At 37.2% G+C, this 16,085-nt stretch overlaps 1 protein-coding gene and 1 long non-coding RNA gene across 2 annotated transcripts in view; one reads left to right on the top strand and one right to left on the bottom strand.

Annotated features, from left to right (window-relative positions):
* The window catches only part of LOC149748425 (uncharacterized), a 193,789-nt gene that overhangs the window by 151,243 nt on the left and 26,461 nt on the right, over positions 1-16,085 (top strand). Inside the window, exon 3 of the long non-coding RNA XR_016394363.1 lies at positions 12,501-12,619. This is a non-coding gene — a long non-coding RNA (uncharacterized LOC149748425). The remainder of the gene's footprint in view (positions 1-12,500; positions 12,620-16,085) is intronic.
* The window catches only part of AHR (aryl hydrocarbon receptor), a 50,506-nt gene continuing 42,794 nt past the window's right edge, over positions 8,374-16,085 (bottom strand). Inside the window, exons 10-11 of the mRNA XM_022587570.2 lie at positions 14,680-15,925; positions 8,374-12,035 (exon numbers count right to left, since the gene is read on the bottom strand). Of these exons, the coding sequence (XP_022443278.1) occupies positions 11,901-12,035; positions 14,680-15,925 (1,381 nt within the window). The 3' untranslated portion in view covers positions 8,374-11,900. The remainder of the gene's footprint in view (positions 12,036-14,679; positions 15,926-16,085) is intronic.

The raw sequence follows: 16,085 nt of genomic DNA, 5'->3' as shown, positions 1-16,085 counted from the left end.
TTATCCAGTCATACATTTAGGCCTTTAATCCATTTTTAGTTTGTTTTCGTGTATGATGTTAAAAAATGTTCTCATCTCATTTTTTACATGTAGCTAACCAGTTTTTCCAGCACCATTTATTGAAGAGACTGTCTTTCCTCCATTGTATAGTCTTGCCTCCTTTGTTGTACATTAGTTGACAATAGGTGCATGGGTTTATTTCTGGGCTTTCTATCCTGGTCCATTGATCTATATTTCTGTTTTTGTGCCAGTACCATACTGTTTTGGTGACTTTAGTATAGTCTGAAGTATCGTATAGTCTGAAGTCAGGGAGTCTGATTCCTGGCTCTGTTTTCTTTCTCAAGTTTGCTTTGGCTATTCAGGGACTTTTGTGTCCCCATACACATTTTAAGATTTTTTGTTCTAGTTCTGAGAAAAATGCCATTGGTAATTTGATAGGCATTGCACTGAATCTGTAGATTGCCTTGGGTAGTATAGTCATTTTGACAATTTGATTCTTCCTATCCAAGGACATGGTATATTTTTCCAACTGTTTGTGTCATCTTCAATTTCTTTCATCAGCATCTTATAGTATTTGGAGTACAGGTCTTTTGTCTCCTTAGGTAGGTTTATTCCTAGATATTTTATTCTTTTTGATGCTATGGTAAATGGGATTGTTTCTTTAATTTCTCTTTCTGACATTTAATTGTTAGTATATAGAAGTGCAATGGATTTCTGTGTGTTAATTTTGTGTCCTGCAACTTTACTGAATTCATTGATGAGCTCTAGTAGTTTTCTGGTAGCATCTTTAGGATTTTCTGTGTTTAGTATCATGTCATCTGCAAACAGTGACAGTTTTACTTCTTCCTTTGCAGTTTGGATTCCTTTTATTTCTTTTTCTTCTTTGATTGCCGTGGTTAGGACTTCCAAAACTATGATGAATAAAAGTGGCAAGAGTGGACCTCCTTGTCTTGTTCCTGATCTTAAAGGAAATGCTTCCAGCTTTTCACCATTGAGTATAATGTTTGTCATATATGGCCTTTATTATGTTGAGGTATGTTCCCTCTGTGCCCACTTTTTGGAGAGTTTTTATCGTAAATGGGTGTCAAATTTTGCCAAAGTCAAAAGCTTTTTCTGCATCTATTGAGATGATCATATGGTTTTTATTCTTCAAATTGTTGGTGTGGTGTATCACATTGATTGATTTGTGGATATTGGAAAATCCTTGCATCCCTGGGATAAATCCCACTTGATCATGGTGTATGATCCTTTTAATGTATTGTTGGATTCAGATTACTAGTATTTTATTGAGGATTTTTGCATCTATATTCATCAGTGATACTGGTCACTAATTTTCTTTTTTGTGGTATCGTTGTCTGGTTTTGGTATCAGGGTAATGGTGGCCTCATAGAGTGAGTTTGGGAGAATTCCTTCCTCTGCAGTTTTTTTTGGAAGAGTTTCAGAAGGATAGGTGTTACCTCTTCTCTAAATGTTTAATAGAATTCGCCTGTGAAGCTATCTGGTCCTGGAATTTTGTTTGTTGGGAGTTTTAAAATCACAGCTTCAATTTCCGTACTTGTGATTGGTCCTCTTTAACACTTATTGTCATGTGCCAGTGTCTGTGCTGAGCACTTTGCATGTATTATGTCATTTGGGTCTCATGAAGAGCCTATAAGGTAAAGTCATTACATCTTCTTTTTACAGAGGAAGGAATGAAGGCACAGAAGGTTAAATGAGCAATTTATACTACACATCTGGCAAGGGAGCAGAGTCAGAGTTCAAACCCAGTGCCCCGTGCCCTGAATCTTAAACATCATGGTGTCTTTGCTCTTTACAAGGACTTGGAACAGAGACTTAAAGGCAGGGTTTCAGAGCTATTTCCATGGAAAGTCAGAATAATGTAACTTGAGGATAGAAAATGCTTCAGGTTTGGCATGCTCCCCCTCTCAACAATCTCTCTGTAGTCAAAACAGGAGGCAGTCAACAGAGGAAGGATGAACATTTTACTTGAAAGGGCAAGCAGAACCCATCAGGGTAAGTGCTGGAGACCATTCTCCGAGGGTCTCTTGTGTTTTCTGCATGTGTTGCAAGCAGAGGCACTGACTGCTTTTGTTGTGAACCATCTTTGCAAGGATGTTTGTATAGTGAACAGCCTTAGAAGATAGTGACAGTGTCTCCCTTCAGAGTAAAGGGTCAGGCATGTGTACTGCTGTCATGAAAGATTTGGGTTCCCTAAGGTCAGGGTTCCTTTCCTGTAACTGCATGTGGGGATGTTTGTCTTGCCTTGTGGGGAACCAACACAAATGCTGACACTGGTTGCTGCTACTGTTGTAAGTTATCAAGTGCCCTTTGACTCTGACCCAGGAATCACATGTCTTTCTGCAGCTGGTTAACCTGTTGGCTTGAATGTAGGGTAGAATCTCGGACCATTCAGTTTACCTTGACAATAAGGTACATTTTTCTATCCCCTTTTAAGTGCAATGAAACACTCAATATTCAAAGGTAGCTGGTCTGGATTTTCTACATGTCAGTTGGTTGAACAAGGAGGAAGGGCAGTGTCTTCCCAGACAATGGAAATTAACATCCTTGAAATAGATATTCATTTAGTCAGAATTCATGTCAACCTAATTCTGAAACACAGAGTTCCGTCTGAGTTCTAAATGTTATGGCAAAGTCCCCAAATTAGATTTCAGTACCCTAAAATGTCAACAAATATGTGGTTTAAAATTTTTTGAAGATACAACCTGATGGGGAAATGGAGTTGAGATACATTTTTAGACTTTCCACAAGCATTAGGATATCCAGCTCTGTTGGAAAGGAGGGTGAAACTATAATTCTGAATAGAAGGAAAACAAAAATTTCATACATAAAGATTAAAAAATAAAGTTATTTGAATATTTTGATTTCCCTAAGTGGGAAATAAAGCAAACTTCTTGTGCTGAGGAAAGAATACTGTACCAGAGCTCAAGATAGGTGAGATCATTTTATCAAGTAATTGTGAGACTTGCACGGCATAGTATCTGGGCCTTGTTTTTTCTTCAAGCATAAAACAGGGGGTATGAAATACATCTCAAAGCTCACATCTAACATGGAAGTTAATGGAATCATAGACTCTCTGAAATAGAAGGAAACAGTAGTGAATTATTTTCTCAGCATAAATTCTAAGTGGTGTTTCTGGAGAGAGGAAGATCATTACATTTCAGATCAGCCTATTTCATCTCCAGACATCTTTCAATAATAGAGTCTTCTTTATATTGAGGTAAAATGTGTTAACTTGTAACTTTTACCATTGATCCTGGATTAACTTCTGGACCATAAATGACAAGAATAATCTCTTCCCCCTCACCCTTGCTAGCATATCAGGTGCTTGAAGTAGGTCATCACATCAGAGATCACTCTATTCTAATCTATTAATCCCTGATCCCTATAAATTCTTCTACATATGAGTTTGCGTTCCTTCCTACTTCTGGTTGGTCTTAAATGGTAAGCTGTTTCACGCAGGCCTGTGTACTTTAGACAGCAAAACAGAGTTCTGTCCATTGCTCTTCCTGAAAAAGTTTGCTAGAGGTAGAAGAACTGGTATCAGAAACTGATCTCCAGGGGCTGTGGATCCTGTCCAAGATGGTGGCAGTGGGGTTGGAGACGGGGAAAGGAAGCCAGGGCTGGTTCTGCCTCCTGGAGTTTTAAAAGTCTAAGCTCATCAGCACAGGAAAGCTGATGGGGCAGACTTAAATTCTATCCAAGCACATGGTGATATCCTAAAGATCACATACTACGAGAGAAGGGCAGTTCACCTAATAAACGTGACTTTACTTGTCAGTTGGGAGCCAGAGGATCAGCTGGGATCACGCAAGGAACAGTGTAGCCTGGGCAGGCCTCCCTAGTCTAATACTTAAATTGTAAGACTATCCTGGTGGTTTTCATATCATATCATCAGAGTAGCTTGTTAAAAATAAGATTCTCAGGTCTACAAATTGGATTCAGTGAGCATGGGGTGTCCACAAATCTAATTTTCAATAGCTCTCTCCATAGACAGAGATGCAGATGGCCCATGGACACTCAGTAAAATACACTGTTTCTGGTTCTTTTGACATCAGAGACACCAAATCCTGAGGACCCCACCATAGGTCCCACCATGATGGAGTAAAATAGAGAACTATTCAGCTGGGTGCTTTAAGGTCAGCCTAGAATGGCCCCCTGTAGGCCTGGATGGCTAAATGTTTGTTGAATGAATGCTCCTCCCTGCTCCTCCTCTCTAACCACTCCCAAATCCTTGTTTGTTGAAACCATTTTTGTTTTCAGTTTTGAAACTTCTCTCAATCCCTACAACCAGTCTCTCCCTACACGTTCCTGTCAGATCTTCGGTAGAAGTTTTTTTCTTCCCATTCTGTCTTTTCTTACTGCAAGTTGGCAGATCATTCTTGCTGAGTTCCTAACTATAGTTTGAATCTAAAGTGTCTCAGATTATAAGTACAGAAGCAAAGAATTCCATTGTCCAGTGGGACTGACTACTGTGGTAATAGAGAGGGCCAGATGTGAGGATTCGGTTTGAGCTCCTAGAAGATGGAAGTGGAGGTGTTAACAAAAATGGTAGGAGAATCTCTAGACTCAGGAGGGAAAATGAGGCATTCAGTTTTGTTCAAAGACAATTTAAGGTGCTGGTAGGATATTTAAAAGAAAACTATACTATATTACATATTGTACAAAATACACCATTGGAAATCTGGGCCAGGAACTCAGAAACGAGGTCTAGGTTACATATTGAGTTATACACAGTGATTCGATTAGGTGAGATTATAAAGAGAGAGAGGTATAGGGGGAGGGTAGGAAAAAGGACACAGATCGAACCTTAAAAAAAAAAAAAAAGCCTATCTGCAACAATATAGAAGGAGAGGGACCACGAATAATCCAATCAGGAAACTAATTAGAGTACAGTGTTACAGAAGCCAAGGTAAGAAAGTATCAAGGAAAGAAGATTTCTTCACTTAATAGAACATTTGTACATACAAATTGGTAGTAGTTAAATTCACACTGAAGATTTAAGCAATAAGAGGTCAGTGATGAAGAAAGCAAATCGTAGCAAGCTGCTCTATTCAGATGTAAAACAATAAAAATGAATGAGTGAATGGATGCATGGAAAAAGAATGAAGTAGCAGTTTGATTTGTCTTTAGAAGAAAATGGATGATGCTTGCTGGAGAAACCAACACATTCAGTGACTGAAAATGCAAGAAAAAGGAGTTAAGGAAAATCTGAGAAGATAATTGATAGCAACATAAAAGTAAAAAAGGAGGAAACTGAAAATTATATCAGACTTTTTTGAGTCAAGTTGGAGATAACATCACTGGAGAGACTGAGAAGATGAAGATACCGTGGGTGGCTGGCAGTGGGGGTGGGATAGATAATAGAATGATGGGTTAACCAAGGCAGAAGTCTATTTATCTCTTATATAAAAGAAGTCACAAGGTACACAGACAGGGTTTCTTTGGTGGTTCCAAACATGTGGCTCCACGTCATGAGGGACCCTGGCTCATCCTGTTTTCAATTCACCATCCTAGTTTATGGCTTCTATCTTCATGGTTCAAGAGAGCTGCTAGATCTCCATTGATCACACCCACGTGTGCTGGTTAGAAAGGAAAAGCAGAAAAGCAAAAACGGCTCCTTGCAGCTGCATTAGGTCTCTTTCAGCAGCCTTTTTGGGAAGTGTCACAAAAGTTTTGCTCTCATGTATTTGGCCAGAAGTTTTATCAGCTACACCTATTCACAAAGGAGGCTGGAAAATATAGTTTTGTTCCCTCATTGTGACCAGAGAAATGTCAGGGTTCTCTTACAAAGAGGGAAGGGAAGATGATGGTGGTGTTCGGTAACTGTCAGTTTCTGTCATAGACATGGTAAAACATTTGTGATGAGGCCATTATTCCAGTTTTGTCACTTTTTCTAGCAAAACTGGTTATCAGGAAAAGAAATGTTTTGGCCAGGGCTATGGACTGGAGTGGCAGTTTCCAATAAGGAAGTGAGCAATTCCAGAGTACAAGCAAACATACTGCTGAAACCTGGATACTGAGGTCCAGGCAGATGGACTGAAAAAGCACAATGGGTACTCATGGGGCTAGAGATCACAAGGAATGCAGAGAGCTAGTTGAATAAAGAAGAAAGGAATGGGAAAGTGGAAGAAAGATGGTGTGATGAGAAGAGGAGATTTCAAGTTGGCAAAAATAAGGCAGTTAAAATGCTCAAAGTATGAGATGTGATTATTCTTGGCTGGAATGGAAAAATAGGTTATTATATTGATGTGTAGTAGTTATGGAAACAAGGCTAGAGGGATCATTGATAAGGATGATATCAGGACTTGAAAGTGGAAAGCAACACTGAACTAGAGACTAAAAACCTAGATATTCATGAGATCAGAAGTAAACAGAATGAGGAGTAGGGTCAATGTAGAGATTCACCTACAACTGAGGAGAGGTTGATTGGAAATCGCAGGGAAATATTAGTAGTGGCAGACATTTATTGAGTACTTGCTATGTGACAAACAAGAAACTGTGTTTTTAATAAAAAATGATTTTTAAATTTACTATTTAGGAATAATTTTAGATTTACATAAAAGTCGTGAAGATACAGACTTTCTTTCTTCCCTTCATCCGTCTTCCTCTAAACTTAACCTCTTACATAACCGTGGTACATTGGTAAAGCTAGGAAATGACAGTGGTACAGTACTATTAACTAAACGCGATTCGGCTTTCTTCAGTTGTTCCACTAATGCCTCTTTTCTATTGCAGAATGCAATCCCACATACCCTGTTGTACTTTGTATTTCGTTGTCATGCCTCCTTAGTCTCCTCCGACCTGTGACGTCTCAACATGTTTTTCTTGACCTTAACACTTTAAAGAATACTCCCAGGAATCTTGTGGAATGTCTCTCAATTTGGGTTTCTCTGACATTTTCTGACGATTAGACTAGGGCTATGCGTGTTTGAGAAAATACCACAGAGCAGAAGTGTGCTGATCATATAGCATCATATCTGTGAGAACACCATGACATAATTGATGTCAAACTCGATCTCTGGGTTAAAGTGGTGCTTGCCAGATTTCTACAATATTTTTTCCCCTTTCTCTACAGTATTCAGCAAGAGGCTGAGTTTAGCCCACACTCAAGGGGAGGGGTATTAAGCTCCATCTATTGGAAGGCATAGTTACCTATATTTGTGATTTTCCTGTAAGGAAGGTTTGCCCCCTCGTCCCCATTTATTTATTTCTTCAATCATTTATTCATATCAGGCTGGACTCACAGATAATTTATTCTTTGGGTTGTAATCCAATGCTTCTATTTTTTTGCTCAAATTGTTCGTTTTGGCAACTGGGAACTGTTTTTACGTAATTTATTGAATCCTGTGAGGTGCCTATTACTGTTATCCTTATTTTGTAGATACGGAAACTCAGGCTCAGAGAGTAAGAAACCTTCCCAATGATTCACGTCATGTGTGTGTTGAGGCCAGGTGTCTTCGGAGTCTGTGTGCTTAGCTTTGCTATGCTGCTTAGAGGGAAAGGATGCTCAACGAAAGTAAATCAGAGATAAGGTGTCTTTATTTCACCCTTTTTCAGAGGTGAGATCACAGATTTTGAGGAGATTCATCATAAAGGTAGTAGTTGCAGAATGGATGAGCTTCCAGAGGGTCAGTATGTAGAGAAAGAAACACACATGGTGGTCAGAACTAAGCCTGTTGCCAGGTGGGAGAGGAGAGTAGCTAACAAAGGCAAATGAGGGAATAAACAGGATGCAGGACAACTAATGTCATAGAACCTAAGGGAGGAAAAAAGTTCATTGAGGGTGCAGGGCCATAGAGAATCAGCCTATGGTAAGAAGGAAGTTAAGTGAACATCATCAAAGCAGCATAATGGGAAGAAAACAAGATTTCAGGAGACCAACATTATTTGAGAGAAAGGAGGCAAAGAAGTAATTTAATAAGAAAAGGGATGCAGAATCAAGTAATTTTTCTTTTTCCTGGGATAGAGGATGACCTGTACACGGGGGTGCCCACAGGAGAGAGAAGAGACTCTGGAAGAGGGAGACGGAGTAGCTGAGTGTATGAAAACTGGAAAGGAAGGGTGTTTGTTTTATTTATTGAAGTAGAGTTGATTTACAGTGTTGTGTTAATTTCTGCTGTACAGCAGAGTCATTCGGTTAAATATAAATACACACGTTCTTTTTTACATTCTTATTCATTATGCTTTATCATAGGATACTGAACACAGTTCTCTGTGCTGTATAGTAGGGCCTTGCTGTTTATCCATTCCAAATACATTAGCTTACATCTGCTACCCCCAACCTCTGGATGTAGAGAACAGACTTGTGGTTGCCAAGGGGGAGGGGGTGGGGGAGGGATGGAGGGGCAGGTTGTGGTTAGGGAGAGTGTCCATCTTGGAGGCCGGGGAGCTTCTCCTTCTCCCATGTTGGAGGTTGGCCTAAGAGCAGAGGACAGTGGTATTGTGGAGGTAAAGGTACAGACACACTTAGGATGTGCTGTGGGGTTTTGATGGTTTCAGTCGTATTAGTGCAACTGGAAGCATGGTCCTCTGCGGACACTGGGATAAAACTGGAGAGACATTCCCTAGTCTCGTGAGTAGCTAACATCCCTGGTCAGTGTTTGACAGGCTTGGTGACAAGGGGGCAAGTTGCAGTCATTCATTGCTGATGAAGTCATCTGACTGAAAGTAGGGATCAGAAATATTATCTGGATTTTTCTTGACTCTTTCAGATCAAACAGTTGAAACTGAATATATTGTGCACGTAGGCAAAAGACAGTGTTAGTCTTTCTCAAATATTCAGAATTAAGTATGATGCTAATTGGCTATGTTTTTATCGACTTGTTGAGAAAAATACCTAATGGTTAAGAATCAATGTAAAATTAATGTAAAAAATTGTTACTAGAATGAAAACTTTTTCCCAGAAACTTCTTTTCAACTCTAACTGCAGAATTCTTGGTGAGTGTTTAATAGTTACGAATTTAACACCAAAGGCTTAACATGCCATTTATATTTGTTAGAGGTGTAAGTTTGGGCAATACCTTTTCTAATCTAAGCATAGAATAGAACATGGGTTGTTTAAATTTTTGTCATAAATATTCTTAAAATATTGGCTATTAAAATGGAATGTTGGATTTTAATCTGAGATACAAAACAAATACCACTAGACTATACTACTGATAATACAAGGTTTAAAACAACATCCATTTCAGAAGCATTTTAACCTATGAAGTTACTCGAAGTGTGTTTTTTTTTATATTCCTGTCAAGGCCAAAATATCCAGGGGCAGAACTTTATAAGAAGTTTATGAATTATTGACTTAACCTATCCTTAAATATTGAAGACTGCTTTCATCTAATATAATTATAACACTGTACTTTAAGTACTCACTTCCTTTATATGGACCAGAAAGAAGAATTTGCATTAAAACATATTATTCATACTTGGTGATTATTTTATTACCATATATATTATTGTGTACAATTTTTTGATAATGAAGGATATTTATTACAAATCATATTTTAAACAAAAATGTATTCATGGCATATGTAAGCATTGACATCTTGAAGGAGAGAATACCCATGAAAACATTTACCTCAAATTTAGTAATACTGAAAAACACTAGTTTGAGCATAGCAATGATTGAAAGCTATATAATACATTGGAACACTGGTAAATCTTCAGGTACTGTAGGAACAACCTGGCATAGGAAAAAGATCAAATGAGGCACATCACATCCTCAGAAGTGCACATCATCTAAAAATAAATCCCTCAATACAGCAGTACACAAACCATTCTTCCTTTGTTTGGCACTTAGCAGTACAGACAAAGGTGTATTTGGTTTAATGTGATTTTATTATTCTTAGATAAATTTTAGTTACTTTTATAGATAAAAATATACAATATTGCTTTAAGTTTTTTAAATTTTATAAGTGTATACTTGATTGTCATTATATTCACAATTTAAAAAGCCTATTTTTTCCCCCATTAAACCATTCAGTAACATGTGGAAGAGACTAACAAAAATGGTTTATATGAAGACTTTTAATGAAAGGTTTAAATGTGAAAATGGAATATTAATCTGGATCACTGGTCTAAATCTTTAGTGATAACCTCATGCTGGAAACAAATTATGAAATGTTTTAGACAAATTTATTATTTTCAACTCTTAAACTGATTCTACAGGTTCAAAATTTTGTCTGAAAATGCATAAAACTGATGTATATATTTTGTCTGAAGTCACTTTTATATACATTAATTTACTAAAAAAATTTTTAAAGATGTATTTTAATACTACATTTCAGTGTGGGATTCCATCATGTTTTTATATAATACGTGCAAAATGTGTCTATGCCTTTCCAGATGTCCTATTTAAATAAAAGAAAGGCAGATGGTGGCACTTTTAAGTCACCTGAGGAGGGTTAAATTAATAGCCTGATTAATTTGCCTTATTGATAATAGAGGTCATTATATCATAGAAACAACCTCATACTTGAAGTTAGGAGAACTGCATGATTGTCTTTTTCTTAATACCAACTTTTGAAAGAAGTTGGATTCATTATTTGCTATCTTAAAAAGACACACTGATAAAATATGTTAAGACCCAAACAAATTATTTACGTGCATATATAAGGTATGCACTATCTTTAAATGAAAGACAAAATATTTTACAAATAATTTTGTTCATTATAAACTATACAATGCACCATTCTTTTCACTCATACCAATACTTTGCACCAAACATTGCTATATTCAATCTTAACACTCCTCAAATATGAGAAAAACAGTTTCCACTATACTAAGAAGTGAAATTTATAGTGAACATATTCCAACATCTTAAAGGATCATAGATCTACAACAGTTTTTAAAGAATTTATACATATTGAAATGGGTGCTTTACTTATTAAAGAGCTAAAAGTAAAGCTGCTTCTCTTCATTTTAAGTTAAACGCTGTTGCATTTAATAGCAGATTCTTTACACTGCAACATTCAACTATTAAGGTGGAGATTTTAGTAAAGCTAAATGGTGGTATATCTCTTACTTCTGAAAACTGTTGAAATTTTAGTGCTGCTGTCTTATTTATATGATAATTAAAAAATAATTTGGAAAGACATCTTCCCTTTCAAAATTTTTCAACATAAGGCACACGGCAACATTAAAGTCTAGAAACAACGAGATTAAATAATTAACTTTTCAACCATTTTTTGCCCTTTACCTGAAGAAAGTGGGTGAGTAGCGCAGTTAAAACATGCCTGGATTAATAAAAATGACTGAATTTAAGAAACACTGATAATATTTGTGTGCAGAATGTTATTGATTTTAAAAAGAGAAAGTATATTTTATATAAAACATACTCCTACAGTGTTATAGGTAGAAAAAATTGTGAGGCACTTACATTACCAAGGAAGGAGGAGAGCACTGAGATTATCTTTTTATAAAAGCACCAAACCACTCATTTTAACATCTGAGATAAAAGCAGAAGCTACAAATAAAAGAAAATAGTTCATATTTGGTACACTAATAAGAATGTTGAAGTTCAAAACTCGAAGTATTTCATTTTATTCTGACAGAAATAATTCCAACAGAGAAAAAGTTCTTATTTAAAAGTATCATAATGTCCCCCTGAATAAGTTTTGTATATTCTGTGGTATCTCAGAATACTATAAAGTGTAGATTATTTCACTCCTCTGTGGCAGCATACTTTCTATTTTAATGATGGTAATATATGTAATTAACTCCTCTTATAAAATCATTAAAATTTGGTTTGGAAAAACAGAACTACATACATCAATGCCTCCACGTGAACTTGCTAACATCCAACAATGACAGTTTTATTACTCCCTAATAATGTTTCACAAACGAATTTAATCAAAAAACCAAGATGAAAAATGGGCTTGGAATTACAGGAATCCACTGGATGTCAAGTCAGAGAAAGGTCTGGCTTCTGACGGGTGAAGATGGGTGGTAGGCTGAGTGTTATTTATGCTGTTTAATTCAGCTGGATAGGTTTCATTTAAGACTCCTCCGTTCTGAAACTGAAAACAAAAATTGCAATGCAACTTATTAGAACAGATCCTTCGTATATCTTAAGCTGTTAGATGTATGAAAATGTATTTTTAAAATCTTTGTCCTGGGCTTCCCTGGTGGTGCAGTGGTTGGGAGTCCGCCTGCCGATGCAGGGGACGTGGGTTCGTGCCCCGGTCCAGGAGGGTCCCACATGCCGCGGAGTGGCTAGGCCCGTGAGCCATGGCCGCTGAGCCTGCGCTCTGCGGCGGGAGAGGCCACAACAGTGAGAGGCCTGCGTACCGCAAAAAAAAAAAAAAAAAAAAAAAATCTTTGTCCTGCACGTTGTTAAACTTTAAATTCCTTTCCTGCTGTTAAATTTTAAATCATTCAGTGAAGAAGACATACTGAACATATATTCTGTATTGGTTGCGTTTACAGCCTTTTGGTTTCTCTATTACATGGTATGGATGAATAATATCACTGTCTCACTGCAGATTTGGCATTCCGTACACTGAGAGAGTACTTGATCAGCGAACTGCCTCTGGTTTGGATAGGAACTGATGGATCAGAGAGTACCAACCGTGAATCACAGTAACTGTACTCTCTGTCATAAGTAAGTAAGTTTGTTTTGACCAGATTTTATCTAAAAGTTCTAGGTACCGATGAATTAATTACATTGAAGATCACTACACTGGACTACAGATAACCTAGAACCTTCTCAAAAGAGGTAAGTTTGGATTTGCAAGAGGTTTCTTAACATATTACACCATGGGTATATGATTGCTAGAACCAAGTTTTTTAATTCATAACATGCTTTACTACTAAAATTACTGTCCTAATTATGGAAATAAGTTACCAAAGTAAAATACTTGCTCTTGCCGTGTAACAGTGAAATTAGGCTGATTTCCATAACTGCTACTGAAAAAAAGGAGGGATGACAGAGAGAGATACCTAGTTCTGTAGGATTTTTACAGATTAGAGAGCCTTTTGTATTTTAGAATATAGTTAGTGAAAGTAACATTATAATCATACCCTTAATTGCTTTGAGTGAAATCTACCTTTCTAAAGCCTATGTAACATTAGGTTTCAGTAATCCAAACAGACTGCTTCTAAACTTCGTCGAGTTTTCAAAGGGAATATAGTAAGTGCCCAGAGAATGGTAGGTTTTGAATAAATTACTCTCACCAGTCATAATACAATGCACATCAGCAGTTCTCTTTAAATCTATTGCCTAGAGCAGTGCTGTCCACCAGAATATAATGTGAGCCACAGATGGAATTTTAATTTTCTTTAGTTTTAATAACTCCTGGGGGAATATACAGGTCTAGAATTCTCTTTAAATCTATTGCCTAGAGCAGTGCTGTCCACCAGAATATAATGTGAGCCACAGATGGAATTTTAATTTTCTTTAGTTTTAATAACTCCTGGGGGAATATATAGGTCTAGAATTCTTATCATTCATAAAGAAGTAATACAAAACAGTGGGGGAAGAAAATACTGTAAGGAACTCATGCTAATGCAGGCCCTGTTCAAAATGTAATTTTACATAATTAACTTGTACAGTAGTTACCTACCCAGGCTTACTTCACGGCAGTGTTGTGAGATAGACTGTAACCAATTGTTAAAGAACTGAAGGAAGTCAGGAATGAGGATAAGAAAAACTTTGACAGCCATTTTCTATGAATAAGCTCATATATAATCAGACAAAACCATGTGTATAAAAAGGCCAGAAAAAAACAATTAGTGAAAAAGAGTCAAGTAACATTTATAAACTATTGTAACACATAGTCTTATAACCAGGATTCACTTCAAAACTAAACTTAAATATACGGTAAAATGAACTAAATATTTTTTAATGGAAAAGCATAAATGCAAACATGATGTATTCCTGGGTGGCCAAAGAGAGCAGCAATCACATCAGCAAGCACTTTTTTTTTTTTAAGTTACCACGATGCTAGAAGGGTTAGCTTGAGTCCCCTGATAGAAAGCCAGCTGAGATACCCTTTTTTTTTTTTTTTTTTAAAGAATGCCAGGGAAAAAAACTATTCTACCTTAAAGGATAAAATGAGGATCTGGCAGGTCACATAGAGGGACTGCCAGAGAACACCAAGGAACCCAAGTACTGAATTCCAGAGATCATCTAGGACAAAAGCATTTGAAGGAAGCACAACTATATTGATTTTTAACCCAATTTCAACAGAAATAGAGCCAATATTAAATAATAACTTTAAATAGAGTATAATCGATAAAAATATTGAATCACTATGTTGTACACCTCAAAGTAATTGTAAATCAATTATATGTCAGCAAAACAATTGAGCTTTGAAGAAAATATTTTTAAAAATTTAAAAGGCCGTATTTTTAAAAATCAAGATTATTCTAAATAATATACTTTTCACTAATTTCACCTGGTTGTCACTTAAAGCCATAAAGCCATGTTGCTTTTTTCCTTGATTTCTTTCTCCTTTCAGATAACTATGATATACTTGTATTACATATTAAAAAAGTACTGGCTTATTAAAAAAACAGATAAAATTAAAAATGCTCTCTCACATGAATGCTACAGATAATAGATTAAAATCAGTCACTGACGTAGAAAATTTATAACTTGGTTCGATTTATAATGTACGAAGAATCATCTAAAGGGTTTATTCAGTTTAATAAAACTCTTACCTTGTTTAAAAATGCCTGCGGGCCTGGCACTGTTGGGTTGTACTGCATCTGAGCCACATGGCTGTGCTGAGCTTCCGGCTGGCACTGGTACATTGACACAGCCCCAGTGTAACACGTCTGAGGAGTTACTATGGCTGACTGTGGATTGAGTCCGTGCCTTTGGCTTTGAGGAACTTGTAAACATGTGACAAAGTCTTCTAAATTAGAAGAAGTTGTAGGGTATGGGGCTGGTTCAAAATCCCCAATGGGAAAGTCTAACTGTGTACCCTTAGAATGTGGCGGCAACACAGACTGACTACAGGGAATAAAGTTCTGTGCGTAAGGCATAGTATCAATCTCAGATTTGTAGGGAAACTCTTGACTGGTCCCAGGTACGTCTGAAAAGACATCGTACTGCTGTAAGTCTGGCTGAGGACAATTAAAAGGCCCGGATTGGTTCGAGCTCCAGTTTGCGAACATGCCATTAACTTGCATATGCTGCATTTTCTGACACAGCTGTTGCTGCTCCACTGCTCTGTGCTTCTGATGCTGCTGTCGCTGCTCTTGCTGTTCTAACTGGAGGTGCTCCTGTACCATGCAGCTTGGGTTCAGAGCCATGGACTGTTGCGGATGGTAACCTGAACACCCCAAGGCAGACTTATTTAAAGAGTCTTCGACGTAGGTCAGAATTTCATCTGTTAAGTCAATATCTCTGAAGTCATCTTCACCAGAAAAGTCAGTTCTGAAAAATTCCTCATTCTGTTGCATGTGTTTGATATCTTCAAAATCGATGCCCAGGTGTTTCATAATGCTGTACAAGTCACTATTTCTATTATCTGGAAAGAGCCCTGCGTGATCTCCAGAGAGGGTTGGGTTCATTTCCTGAGACTGGCCAATCTGCTCGTGTTTCAGGATATCGTCACTTCCCATTGGTGCGACATTGTTTTGCCAATTACTGCACTCGTTCTGAGAGTCACTGAAAAAGTTTCTTTCAAAAGGTGTACTACTTGAAGCAGGATAGAGATAAATAGATTCATCTTGTTGCATCATGGCATTCAGGAGGGAGCTGGGATTGAGGAAATCCTTACTTAGAGTTGACTTGGTAGCAGAATCTTTTCCACCAGCACCATTTTTAGTCCTTATTGGTAAGGGATCCATTATGGGAGGAAAAGGGTTGGTTACCTCATATAAAACAGCTTCTCCAGTGGTAAACATAAAAGGCAACTTCAGATTTCGTTTTCGTAAATGCTCTGTTCCTTCTTCATCTCTAAAATTGTGCACAAGAAAGTTGGCGTATGTTAAGGAGAGTCGCATCATAAACATTCCAAAATAAGAAATTTTAGAAAAGAAAAAATAATAGCAAGCAAAATACACTGTAGTTGAGTTTCACAGCAGGGAACATGAACTTTGAGAGAAATCTTTCCGAT

Source organism: Delphinapterus leucas, chromosome 9 (assembly GCF_059928025.1).
Source record: "Delphinapterus leucas isolate spDelLeu-1000000601 "Yukka" chromosome 9, BTC_Dleu_Yukka2, whole genome shotgun sequence".
NCBI lineage: Eukaryota > Metazoa > Chordata > Mammalia > Artiodactyla > Monodontidae > Delphinapterus > Delphinapterus leucas.
Note: the sequence above shows the minus strand (reverse complement) of the source record. Positions and strands in the feature narration are given on the sequence as shown.